The sequence below is a fragment of the Elgaria multicarinata genome, chromosome 14 (genome assembly GCF_023053635.1).
Source record: "Elgaria multicarinata webbii isolate HBS135686 ecotype San Diego chromosome 14, rElgMul1.1.pri, whole genome shotgun sequence".
Taxonomy (NCBI): domain Eukaryota; kingdom Metazoa; phylum Chordata; class Lepidosauria; order Squamata; family Anguidae; genus Elgaria; species Elgaria multicarinata.
The window spans coordinates 27,290,544-27,304,503 of record NC_086184.1 but is presented as its reverse complement, the minus strand read 5'-3'; the positions used below and the strand labels follow the sequence as shown (position 1 = coordinate 27,304,503).

At 46.1% G+C, this 13,960-nt stretch overlaps 1 protein-coding gene across 2 annotated transcripts in view; it reads right to left on the bottom strand.

The window, feature by feature from the left end:
- NECAB2 (N-terminal EF-hand calcium binding protein 2) overlaps window positions 1-13,960 on the bottom strand; it is a 204,542-nt gene that overhangs the window by 33,969 nt on the left and 156,613 nt on the right. For both annotated transcript variants that reach the window (XM_063141548.1, XM_063141549.1), the window contains exon 4: window positions 9,787-9,923. In XM_063141548.1, the coding sequence (XP_062997618.1) occupies window positions 9,787-9,923 (137 nt within the window). The remainder of the gene's footprint in view (window positions 1-9,786; window positions 9,924-13,960) is intronic.

Here is a 13,960-nt window from a genome sequence, read left to right as displayed (position 1 = left end):
TAATTTCACAGCCAATTGCAGCATAAGACCCTGTTGATATGCCTGATGTTCAGCCATAACGGTGCATAATTTGCTATTGCAAAATAGCAGGCTGGGATGGATCTTGGCTCAGCAAACAGCCACCCATGTGCCTCTGCAGGGAAAAGCCACCCCACCAGAATACCGGAGGGAATCATTTGCGTCTATCTCGTTACTCAGAGGAGCTTTATAGAAGGCAAGCAGAAAGCAAAAGCCATTATTGATTTTCTCATTTACAGGCCCATGAGCAGAGCGATAAATCTTTATCTGCTCTCCGTCCAAAGACTAATTGCTTAGTGATTGTTTCCTCTTTTGCTGAGCTGGCACCTGCTCAATACATCCACTCAGTTGGGGCATTAAACACACATTTACTTTCATAAAACAAGAATCCTGGGCACGTGAAGTCAGAGAGCGCTGACATCACCTCATTGTATTTCAGGGAAGAGTCACCGATGGATAAACAGGAGTAGCTGCTGTGAATTCTAACCCCCTCCTACATACTTATCATATCACTGGGTTTTATCATAGAATCATAGAATAGCAGAGTCGGAAGGGGCCTACAAGGCCATCGAGTCCAATCCCCTGCTCAATGCAGGAATCCACCCTACAGCATCCCTGACAGATGGTTGACCAGCTGCCTCTTGAAGGCCTCTAGTGTGAGGGAGCCCACAACCTCCCTAGGTAACTGATTCCATTGTCGTACTGCTCTAACAGTCAGGAAGTTTTTCCTGATGTCCAGCTGGAATCTGGCTTCCTTTAACTTGAGCCCGTTATTCTGTGTTCTGCACTCTGTGTGACAACCTTTCAAGGATTTGAAGAGTGCTCTCATGTCTCCCCTCAATCTTCTCTTCTCCAGGCTAAACATGCCCAGTTCTTTCAGTCTCTCTTCATAGGGCTTTGTTTCCAGACCCCTGATCATCCTGGTTGCCCTCCTCTAAACACGCTCCAGCTTGTTTGCGTCCTTCTTGAATTCTGGAGCCCAGAACTGGACGCAATACTCTAGATGAGGCCTAACCAGGGCCGAATAGAGAGGAACCAGTACCTCCCGTGATTTGGAAGCTATACTTCTATTAATGCAGCCCAAAATAGCATTTGCCTTTCTTGCAGCCATATTGCACTGTTGGCTCCTATTCAGCTTGTGATCTACAACAATTCCAAGATCCTTCTCGTTTGTAGTATTGCTGAGCCAAGTATCCCCCATCTTGTAACTGTGCATCAAATAACTCAACCTCCATCTGGGTCAGAGGGTGCAGAACTTCAGGCTGAGGGTGTGCATGCAATATCCCCTTTCCTCCAACCCATTTTTTTTGTATTTTTCTGGCATTTGCACAGTTTTTTCCCCATTCTAAAAGGTTGAAATGTTTCCCTTAGAATTTACTTATTGGCAGTAAGAGCTTTAAGCTAAAGTAGCTTGGCAATCCTGGTATTTTGGCACCACCCCTTTGGCCTTTAGCTTTGCCCCTCCCTGGGACGCAGCCCATGAGAGTTTCTCTGAAATGGAATGGAAATGGAAAAATGCAGAAAAGGGCAACTAAAATGACGAAGGGGCTGGAGCATCTCTCCTAGGAGGGAAGGTTACATCAACTGGGATTGTTTAGCTTGGAGAAGAGGAGGCTGAGGGGAGACATGATAGAGGTGTACAAAATTATGTGTGGTGTGGAGAATGTGGATAGCAAGACATTTCTCTCCCTCTCTCAAAATACTAGAACCCCATGGGGTCATCCCATGAAGCTGATTGGTGGGAGAACCAGGACAAATAAAAGGAAGGACTTCTTCACATAGCGCATAGTTAAATTATGGAACTCATGACCACAAGATGTCATGATGGCCACCAGTTTGGATGGCTTTAAAAGGGGGTTGGATAAATTCCTGGAGGCGAAGGCTATCAATGGCTTCTAGCCCTGATGGTTGTGTGCTATCTCCAGTATTTGAGGCAGTAAGCCTGTGTGCACCAGTTGCTAGGGAACATGGGTGGGAGGGTGCTGTTGCACCATGTCCTGCCTTGTTGGTCCCTGTCCAATGGCTGGTTGGCCACTGTGTGAACAGAGTGCTGGACTAGATGGACCCTTGGTCAGATCCAGCATGGCTGTTCTTATGGAATTCGGCTCTGGGGCTGAAAGACGTTCTGAACATCTAGGTCATGTAATAGAGGGCTGCAGTTACAACATGCAACTGCTTCTCGATCCCCATTGCAAAACTTAAGGATATTAAACAAAGACAGGTTTATTTTGGAGGAAGTGCAGATGAATGCAAAGCAGAAGAAGAGAAAGCAAAACAAAAGCAGGTATTTCTGGAAATCAACAGGAAAAACAAACAAACAGCAGGCTAATTGAAGCATTGTTCCTGCCCTAGCTTATATGTTAAATGCTTGTGATGCTTTTGTGAAGTGCAGTTTATCAAATGGATTTATTGAGAAGGAAAGACAGGACGAGGCAGAGCTATCTTGGAAAAAAATCTGGGCAGGCCCTCAAATGAAGCAAGCCCAGAGTGTCCCAAGCTGCTACCGCCAAGCATCTGCATTTAACACAACCAGTTCAAAACGAGCATTTTCCCTTGCCTGGATCCAGACCTGCAGCTCGTATATGTGAATCTGGGTGATAACCCTACTCATTCCATGTGGAAGACCAACCCAACAGGTCTCAAGTGTCTCTTGCTTCGAGGGAAAAAGCCGCTCAAATCCAAATGTTCCAATTGCTAGAGGATCTCAACTGGAGTGTAGCTAAAAACCTGGGGTGGTCATATGTCCTCTTTTACAGGGAGCAGTCGTCTATTTTGAATGTGTGCTCTACTGGAAGGGCTTGTCCGGTCCAACTCTGGCATAAAGATAAAGAGCCTTCAAAAGGCAGAGTTGGACCTTGAAGGTGCCCATCAGCAGACCCCGGAATAGCAGACACAAAGTCAGAGACTTCCACACCATGGTGAAATGTACTCTATTTCTATTTAAATTATCATCATAATTTCTAAATTTGCATTTGTGCATATAAATTAACACATGTGGGTTTTATGCAAATTTGTATCCACTTTTATCCTCCGTTTTGGTGATGCACGTCCTCTTTCCCAAGTGGCGACCCTAGTAAAAACTCAGGAGTTGTGGTGCACGTATAGTTTTCTGGCATGGTGGATGCAGCCTGGCCGTTAGATGGCTTGGTCCCGATCCAACACAGCAGCTGATCAGGTCCCATGGGGCCTTTTCTGTTATCTACAGGAAGGAACCATGTCCCATCCATTCACTGATTGTTCCCTTCTCCATAGTCAGCAGTGTGCCACGTAAATTGAAACCCTGAGCCAAATGTTCCCTCTTCATGCTGAAGCTGGGGCCCTTCCACACGCCGTACTGAAGGCATGCATGCGCCCCAAGTACGACCCCAAAACGATAGTGTGTACTACAGCCAGAAGAGACGGAGGAGGAGGAGGAGGAGGCTGGGGAATCCGGGCGCGTCCTTGCTGCCGCCGCCTCCCCGCCGGCTTCCTGCTGCCGGGGTAAGAGCGACCCGGGTCGCTCTTACCCCGGCAGCAGGAGGCCGGCGGGGAGGCGGCGGCGGCAAGGACGCGCCCAGATTCCCCAGCCGCCGCAGCCGCCTCTGTCTCTTCTGGCTGTAGTACACACTATCGTTTTGGGGTCGTACTTGGGGCGCATGCATGCCTTCAGTACGGCATGTGGAAGGGCCCCAGGTGTCTTCTTGGTCTCAAGAAACAACCAAATTCAATAGGGCTGGCCCAGGACAGTTTGCTGCCTGAGTCAAAGGACAAAATGGTGCCTCCCTCCGTTCCATGTTCAGAAGCCAAGTGGATCAGCTGTTGAATCTTACTTCAGCAATGGCGATGGAACAGCATCCTCCACCCGACACAAGGGCAGCAGGCCAGCTTAGAAGGTGCAAGACAGGCTTCAGGGCACACACAGCTCTGTCCTCCAAGAGGGGGGGGAATAGCTGGGATTTTCCAGGGCTGCTCCTCCAGCACCTGCCACCTGAGGCACTTGCCTATCTCTGCCTAATGGTAGGGCCAGCCCTGTAAATGCACACAGGCAGCATGAAGTATTTTGCTCTGACATTGCTTATGCAGGCTTTGTAGGTAGGTGATTCCCCCTCCCTGCCACTAGAGACTGGTTGCACCAATGTCAGTGAGGTGGTGAATCCACTTTGGGTGTTGTGTTTCTAAGCCCTCCCACTCCTGTGTGAGACAGTAAAGAGGTCTGCCAAGTAATCCACAAAGCTTTATTTAGCAAATAAACACCTCTTCAGAGAGGTTAAACCCTAGTAACTTTCCTCCAGGCTAAAACTTGGCTAACTGAGAGAGACACTTGTCCTTTCAACAAAAGGGAAGGTCTTTTCCTCGAGTCCCTTTAAGTTCAGGGAGGAGTCCTCTGAAGAAGACTTTGGCGAGAAGCTAGTTGAGCTGATTGCCTCTTGCCTACTTTTAGGTCTGCCCGTTTGAACCTGTGGCGGACTCTGGGATCGGCCAACTGTGAAGTCCTTTCCCCATCTGAGGATTGCTGAGTTCTTACTGCTCTGAGTTGTTAACGTTTTCACCAGTAAGGTCTGGTGACGATTCCTCCCTGGTGGGTGAAGAGCCTGGGAGTTTCACGTCCTCCACTTCCTGTGTCAGCTGGTATGTTACTAGTCCTGTTTCTTCTGGTTCAGAATCTGATTCTGAATGATAGCCTAAAACTCCTTTCCCCACACTATGGGGAACAGGCCTGACCATGACATTCGTTTTCAGCCAGAACTCTAAAGGAGCTATGTTGGGTTCAGTCCCTTAGATAGCTCCTTTAGAACTCTGACTGATTCCAACTGAAACCCAGAGTTGATTCACCATCCCAATACATCAGAGCTACCAGCATCTATTGAACAATGCATTTGCTAAACATGACAGTGCTGCACTGAAGTGATGGCCACACTCGGAGGAGAGAGAGAGAGAAAGTGGAAACGTCTTATCTACCTGCAATGCAGGAAGATCCATCCTGCCTTGTTAAGTAATTCTCATGAATATACGTTGGCAGCGGCTGCTACTGCTGACAATTGGCAGATGATGTAAAAACCAAACAAAGAGCAGAACAGGAAGAGAAAGGAAGGAGAACCTCAAGAAACACTATTGATTTTCTTACAGTAGAATGTCTCTTGATGCCAGGATTTTGCCAATGAAAACGAGGAAGCAGATGGTCAAGTTGGGAAATGAAGTAATTGAAAATGAACGTGTTTCTGTCCACCCTCCCAACTTTTACTTTAGATCTTAAGGACCACTCTGTTCCTCAAAGCAAACACAATGGAACATGCCTTACCAATTATTGGTGCTCCTGATTGAATTTTCTTACCTGGGAAATGACCATGGCTCACTCATAGAACACCTATTTTTCATGCAGAAGGTCACAAGTATGGATGTACGGATTGTGTAAATTCCACCCCATCTATGTTTCATGGATTGACAGGTGCCTTTTGTTCCATCATCGACTCATTGATGGAATCTCTTTTTTAAAAATTGTCCAAATCTTTGCAGATTCGCCAGCCCCCCTTCCCTGAAATGTGTGTTCTCATGCTTTAGCCTATGAGGGAAATGTGTATTTTCAGCTGCATTTATAATTTTGTAGATTCCCCTGTTACTAAATTTCTGCAAAATTAGGAAGTTAGGAAAACTGCAAGGACCAGAAAAAAGCTGATCCGCTGCAAAATCCATGGGACAAATTCGTAAAAATCCAAACTCATTTGATTCCGTTCAGGATTTCTTTGACATCCCTAGTCTCAGGTTCAATTCCCATCATCTCCAGGTAGGGCTAGGAAAGAATTCTGCCTGAAACCCTGGATGCTGCCAGTCAGTGTTGACAATACTAGACCAAGGGCCTGAGTATAAAACTGGTTCCAAGGTTCCTATGTTTATATCACAGCCTGGTGTTCTACCAACTTTTCCAACTGATGGCATGGATGTGGTGATGGTGATCCTGGAGGGGGGAAGGACCTTATTTTCACAGAAACCCCGTTGGGGAAACTTGGTGGGTGGGTGGGTTTATTAACTGAAACACCGGAGGTAACCGATTTAATCTGAGAAGAAGCAGGAGTGAGGTGCTGCTTAACCCTTTCTTGGTGGGCCATTTTTTAAAAAAATATCAAATGTTTTCCCCAGAAGCTTTCCAATCCAGAGGGAAACATAGGTGGGGAAGCAGTTTTGGGGTGTGGGGAAGAGAAGAAAGTAAACTTCTGAAGCCATAATTCCATAATAAAACTCATTGAACTTAATGGACATGATAGGGTTGTGTTGTAAGACTGTTTTTTCCTATCAGCCCAAGGGCTCTGTCTGTAAATTTTGCTCATTTAGGGAAGTGCGTTTGTTTCAGAACAAATTATAAATGGAACCGAATGGTACCTATTTGGTTCAATTTACATTTGTTCCAAAATGAACGCAATGAAAAACAAATGGGTTCCACTTGTTATATCCAGTTGATATCCATTCATCACTCATAACTGGGACAGTGCAGAGTTATCTTCTTCTGGCAGTGGGCGCAGAACTGATTTTGGGACTGCTCCTAGTGGCCTCCTTTTTGCTTTTGCCAAAGAAAACATGGCATCCACCAGCAGAGAACACTACGCCTCCCCAAATAGCGTGGAATGACTGGGGCCACAGCTAGACCTCGGGTTTCTCCTGGGATCATCCAGGGTTCGCCCCTGCCTGAGCACTGGATCCCCTGTGTGTCACCTAGATGAACAGGTTTGACCCCTGGGCGATCCAGGGATAAACCTTCGGTCTAGCTATGGCCACAATGTTTGGGGCATTCTGGACTAACAAAATGGCGAGCCGCCACTGAATTCCAGTCTGTTGCTCCTGTCACCACAGCTGCCACAGCAAAAAAGCAAAACAAAGCAAAACCCATGAAAAAGGAATATTGGTAATAAAACATATGACTTTTAAACAAATGCCATTTTTTACAATGAATGAATACAAAAAGAATGAGGTCTTTAATAATGAAGTTGAAGGAAGTACCAAAATGAAAAAGAGTTTCCACCTCTTTCCTCCCCTGTCTCCTCCTTCACCGAAGTTTAGATTGGAAGCACAATCTAGTTAAGGGAAAGGCCGTAACTTGGGGGTTCAGCTGGAGAGGTCAGTTGCTGGGAGAGCCCCTTCTTTTTTGGCTTAATGGAGTTCTGTGGCCAAATCGCTGTGTGTTTGTGAGCTGAGCTCTGGGCTGCTCCCCAAAGGCTGTTTTCTGCATTTCTTTCCCATGGCAGGATCTATAATTGGGGCATTTTTGGAGCAATTTGCGCTTATTACGGCCATATTGGCGCAAATTGGGCTGTAATGTGTGCAAATTGCTCAGACGTGTGCACCAATTTGCTCAGAAACTGCTGCAAATTTGCTCAGAAATTGGTGCGAATGGCAGAACCTGCAGGGGAAAAAATGTCCCAAATGCCCAAATTGGCCTGACCCACTGCAGATTGAGTTGGGTGCCACAGCAGGAACCAAAATGAAGTCCGGATGCTGGGGGCCAACCTAGGAAATCCCACCAAATTCCACGCCCCAAATGAGTTTCTCTGACATCTCTAGGCATAGCAAATGCTTTGTATGTAGAAGATCCTAGGTTCAATTATCAGTATCTCCAAGCAGGGCTGGAAAACTCTTGCTTGTCTCTGTTGGTCAGCATGGACAACACTGGACTAGATGGACCAAGTATAAGGCAGCTGGGGGTATTTCTTTTTATCGTGTGATCAGAGAGTTGTTGAAGCAGCTTGATGCATGGACCAATGTGTGTGCATAGAGCACTTCCACGAGAAGGGGAATTCTGGCCCATTTAGGATTCCCTCTAATGTAGAGGCACTTTCTATGTCTGTACATCAATTTGGCTGCCTTCTGCCCTGCTGATGGAGGGTGAAGCCATTGGGCCCATCAGTAGCAAGGCAGGGGCTAGCCTGTGCAGGCCCCACAATCCCCCTCACAAGTGCTTTTAATGTGTGATGGCATTTGTTTGAGACTCGCCATTGCATTTCCCCCACCCACACATTAGCTGCTGCAGGCAGGACAAAGGGTACGTTTGCTAGTTGTTAGGCTGCAATCCGATACTCACTTACATGGGAGTAAGCCCCATTGAAATCAGTGGATCTTACTTCTGAGTAGCAATGTACAGGATTGCACAGTTAGAGAAGTGGCAGGGGGACAGCTGAACATGAGGACTTTTGTGAAGTATCTCAATGAATTCTGTTCTTATCTCACAACAAGGCCCCAACCAATGGAGAGACCTTTCCCCAATAAGCTGCTAAATCCTTGTGACCTACTCTTTATTTTCTTTGATTTCAAACTGAAGCAAGGGAGGGGGGGAACCTGTTGGAATGAGCTTCTCTCCCCACCACCACCAGATTTCCATAGCAACAATTTTGGGTTCTGGTCAACAAGCATGCTGCTCTGTGCAGCTGTGTGACATATAATTTCTACTCTTCTTTGCTGAGCCAAAATTCAGGTTGTGCTTCTCGGTCTGGCTTTCATTTTCTGTCCTGTTTCTTTTCTCTAGGTTTTTTTTTTTTTTTTTTTTTTTAGGGGGTCAAAAATTGATTTGGAAGAGATAGGAGCCATCTTGAATGATCAGGGGTTTGGAAACAAAGCCCTATGAAGAGAGACTGAAAGAACTGGGCATGTTTAGCCTGGAGAAGAGAAGGCTGAGGGGAGTCATGATAGCACTCTTCAAAGACTTAAAAGGTTGTCACACAGAGGAGGGCCAGGATCTCTTCTCGATCCTCCCAGAGTGCAGGACACGGAATAACGGGCTCAAGTTAAAGGTAGCCAGATCCCAGATTCCTGACTGCTAGAGCAGTACGACAATGGAATCAGTTCCCTAGGGAGGTTGTGGGCTCTCCCACACTAGAGGCCTTCAAGAGGCAGCTGGACAACCATTTGTCAGGGATGCTTTAGGGTGGATTCCTGCCTTGAGCAGGGGGTTGGACTTGATGGCCTTGTAGGCCCCTTCCAACTCTGCTATTCTATGATTCTATGAAGATATCTCTTATCCCACTGTCCTCTGATGCTTCCATTGATAACATGACACTCAGAGAAACAAGTCCAATCTTCTGCTACTGTGACTTTTACCATCCTGCTCATGTGGAACATGGGAACATCAGAAGCTGCCTTACATTGAGTCAGACCCTTTGGCCATCTAGCCCAGTATTGTGGACACTGACTGGCAGCACCTCTCCAGCGTTTCTGGCAGGATTCCTTCCTAGCCGTACCTGGAGATATCAGGGATTGAACTGGGGATCTTCGGCATATAAGGCATGTGCTCTGCCATGGAGCCATGTTCCCTCCTGTATGCTTCTGCAACCTTCCTCAGAAAGGGAGCAGAAGGTTAAGGTAGGTCTGATATCAAAATATGAAGTCCTTAGATGGCTTTTTGGGACCAAAGTAGCAGGATCTGGGAGCTGCCATTTAAATTTCCCAGAATGCCATGCTGCAGCATCACTCTGGGGCATTGTGGGAAATTAAAATGGCAGCTCCCAGTCCTGGCGGGGTTACCTGGTGGTGATGTCTGCTGTTGCCATTTGCCACCAGTTAAATCTACCAGGATTCACTCACATACAAGGCTCCTTTGCTTAGGGCCTCCTCAAACTTGGAGTCAGTCTTGGTTTAAGATTACATGCTGCTGGTGATGACATGTAGGCAGATAGTTTTCCAGTTTGGCTTAAGAGGGAGGACACCACAAACACCCGAGCACAACAAAGTGTAGAAAAGGCCAACAGGTTGTGGAAGTGGTCGAATTTAACATGGGATGGATTCAAAGCCAGATGAACGTCACCCAACCTTATCTGACTGGTTTGCTCATCGATAGCATCAACGGCACTTTCCACGGAGCTGAGCAAGGACTGAATCTGATTGGCTGTCTCTTTCAGCAGGAAACGGGTCACAAACTGGTCCACGTTAGTTCCTCTTTCGTACACCTGGGGAGGAGGAAGAAGACAGAACTCCTTGAAAAATCTCCAAATGACTTGAACAACTGGTATTAGTTTCTTAACTGATGCCGCACCTTCAAAGGTCTGTCTTCTCTTAGACACAAATGGAAACATGCAGGATTAGAAGGGCACAAAAATTAAGCAGTGTTGTTACACCTTTGGAAGGATGTTCTCTCTATAGAAGATTCTCAAACACTTGTAGTGGGACCTGTCATCAATAGTCTTGTTTAACCAAAGAATTTGAAGGATTAACTACAAACCTGTCACAGTGAAAAGCAGTTTTGTCTAGAGCAGGGCTGCAAACCTCAGGCCCAGGAGCCAAATCTAGCCTGCCCATGGTCCCAATCCGGTCATCCAGGGTTGTAAATACCCATGCCCATTCCTCTGCCACACCCCCTTTCCCCCTGATCAGTTGGTGGTTTCCGGACTTCTGTGTAGTCCCACCACTACCATTCTAAGAGGTTGAAAGGCTTCACCTAATGCTTAGTTACTGGCCGTAAGAGCCTGAAGCTTAAACAGGCTGGTGTCTTTGGCTCCACCCATTTTGTTTTTGGCCATGCCCCTTTGGGGTTTGGTCCCACCCACCACTGGAATGTGCTCCCTGAGATGGTCTCTAAAATGGAATTTAGCCTTCAGGTTGAAAGTGGTTCAACACCCTTGATCTGGAGACCTATGCAAATGGCCTCTACAAATTCTCCACCATAGTTGTAGATAGAGAAACTGGGTGGACCAGTTCATGAATTCTCAGGTTCTCAAGTTTCTCAGCTTGGGGCTCATGGCTAGCACAGCTTCTTTCTTTTTCTTAAGATCTTTTTGTTGCTGTTGTTGTTGTTGATGATGATGATGATGATGATGATGATGATGCCACCACAAGTGGCAACCGGGCCACCATTTTGCATCCTCCACAATGTCCTGAAAATAGTGTTGTTCCAGAACATTATGGGTGAGAAAAAGAAAAATCTCAGAGTCTTCTGAGGAATTTCAGCTCAATCTCCAGTTTTGTCCTCCTTGGTTATGTATTATGTTTGGTCTAAGCAATTTTTAATATTCATATTTGATGCTTCATGTTACATGGTCCCGTTCAATTTCCACATATATGTCTCTCTCTCTCCCTGTTTTACATACATGTCTCCTTTCTCACCTCATTTCCAGAGAGCTACATTATTCCACAGGTGTCAGCAAAGCAGTTTAACAGGCCATATTGATAGCCAAACTGCAGCCCGTGTTCATCTCAACCTTTTTACAGGTTCTGATCCAATCGTAGATGAATTTGTACCAATAAACCAAAATTAAGACAAAAACATACCAGTACTGAATAAAGACTGGTGGTGTTTATGTCATATTTGGTGCATTACAAATATACAAGAAGAGCTCTGTTCTGCAAAAACAGAAGCAGTTTCTGTTCTCTAGGGTGACCATATGAACAGGAGTTCAGGAGGCTCCTGTATCTTTAACAGTTATATTGAAAGGCGAATTTCAGCACCTGGTGAAATGCCCTCTTTATCACAACAGTTAAAGCTGCAGGAGCCCTGCCCTCTTTAGTAAGTGGTCACTCTAATATAGCTCCTGCAGCTTTAACTATTGTGATGAAGAGGGGATTTCACCAGGTGCTGAATGCATACAAAGGACACCTGCTGAAATTCCACTTTCAATAAAATGGTTAAAGATACAGGAGCCCTGTCCCCCTTTTCATATGGTCACCCTAGCGTTCTCAACCACAACAGTCACCCCAAAAGAATCACCACACACTTGCAAGCTTCCCAGAACTGGAAATTGCCAGGCAGCTCCGAAATCTAACTTTGCTACTGTGGCTTCAGCAATAAGAATACTGTCACTTTCCCCCACTTTCTGTGTCCAATTTCGGAACAGTTTCTTTCCCTCCTGAAATCAAAATCCAAACCTGTTTCAGAGCTCCCTCCCACACCAATGGGCATGAAATGGTTTCCCTAGCTGGCCTTATTGCCTAGCAATTAGCTTTCAATATTGCCTAGCAATTAGCATTCAATATTGTTAGTGGCCAACCCATGCCCAAACCCACCGCAACGATTGGTTGGGAGATCCAGGACAAATAAAAGGAAGGACTTCTTCACACAGTGCATATGGAATTCACTACCACGAGATGTGGTGATGGCCACCCATTTGGATGGCTTTAAAAGGGGGGGGGGAGGTTGGAGGTTGGATAAATCCCTGGAGGAGAAGGCTATCAATGGCTATTAGCCCTGATATGCTACCTCCAGCATCCGAGGTAGTAAGCCTGTGTGCACCAGTTCCTGTGGGAGAGTGCTGTTGCACCATGTCCTGCTTGTTCATCCCTGGCCGATGGCTGGTTGGCCACTGTGTGAACAGAGTGCTGGATTAGATGGACTCTTGGTCTGATCCAGCATCAGGACACTCCTTATGTTCTTAAACCTCAAGGCAGGCTTTGAATTGCAGGACAACATTAACACAACATGCCCATTAATTGCCCCATTACAAAAGGTAGGGTGACCATATGAAAAGGAGGACAGGGCTCCTGTATCTTTAACCATTGCATAGCAAAGGGGATTTCAGCAGGTGTCATTTGTATATATGGAGAACCTGGTGAAATTCCCTCTTCATCACCACAGTTAAAGCTGCAGGAGCCCTGCCCTCTTTTAAATCTGGTCACTCTAGTATCGCTCCTGCAGCTTTAACTGTTGTGAAGAAGAGGGAATTTCACCAGGTTCTCCATATATACAAATGACACCTGCTGAAATTCCCTTTCTTATGCAACGGTTAAAGATACAGGAGCCCTGTCCTCTTTTTCATATGGTCACCCTACAAAAGGGGAACCCTGATTACAGCAGTCATTCTATCCCCCGGGAATTTGGCCTGCGGATCGAAACCTGGTGCATTCTCTGTGTATTTATTTATTACATTTTTATACCGCCCAACAGCCGAATCTCTCTGGGCGGTTCACAAAAATTAAAATCATGAAAAGCATAAAAACAACCAACCATCTAAAAACACAAACACAAAATGCAATATAAAAAAGCACAACCAGGAATGAAACCACACAGCAAAAATTGGTACAGGTTAAAATATGTACTTAAAATAGGCTGACCATATGAAAAGGAGGACCGGGCTCCTCTATCTTTAACAGTTGTATTGAAAAGGGAATTTCGGCAGGTGTCATTTGTATATATGGAGAACCTCTTCATCACCACAGTTAAAGCTGCAGGTGCCCTGCCCTCTTTTAAATCTGGTCACTCTAGTATAGCTCCTGCAGCTTTAACTGTGGTGATGAAGACGGATTTTCACCAGGTTCTCCATATATACAAATGACACCTGCTGAAATTCCCTTTCTTATGCAACTGTTAAAGATACAGGAGCCCTGTCCTCCTTTTCATATGGTCACCCTACTTAAAACAGCAAAGTTTAAAATTTAGTGCTGAGCTTGAAACAAACCACCAGGTTTCCTTTCCTTACTGCCAGGAGACCTGCACGCTTTCTTTCTCCCAAGGAACAGCTTCCCTGATGTGGCCTGTCTCTGTGTGTACGTGCACCTGACCGCTTTGAGATGCTTCCCCTTCTGCAGTGCAAAGCCAAGTGCATCCCGTGGCAAGACTGTTCACTCCTGAGGAGCTCTCCAGCCTTGGTTCCCCTGGCAACGTTGTCTAATTGCACCAAGGTGGTCTCAGGTACTGACTTCCTTTTGCATTTGCATTCCCCATTAGGAAGCAATCATCATCAACCTCTTGGCACAGGATTTTGGTTCTGTGCAGTTCATTCTGTGTTGTATGTATGGTACGAAGAGGGGCTGTGGTGTGTGTTTTGCATGGCTGGTCATCATATTCTTAGGTAGGATCAGAGATACAAGGGCCGTAGCTAGACCTAAGGTTTATCCCAGGATTATCCCGGGTTCGTCCCTGCCTGAGCGCTGGATGCCCTGTGTGGCACTTAGATGAACAGGTTTGACCCCAGGACAATCCTGGGATAAACCTTAGGTCTAGCTATGGCCAAGGTCTATGTTTTGTGGGACATGTATGATATACTTGTTGGCAGAA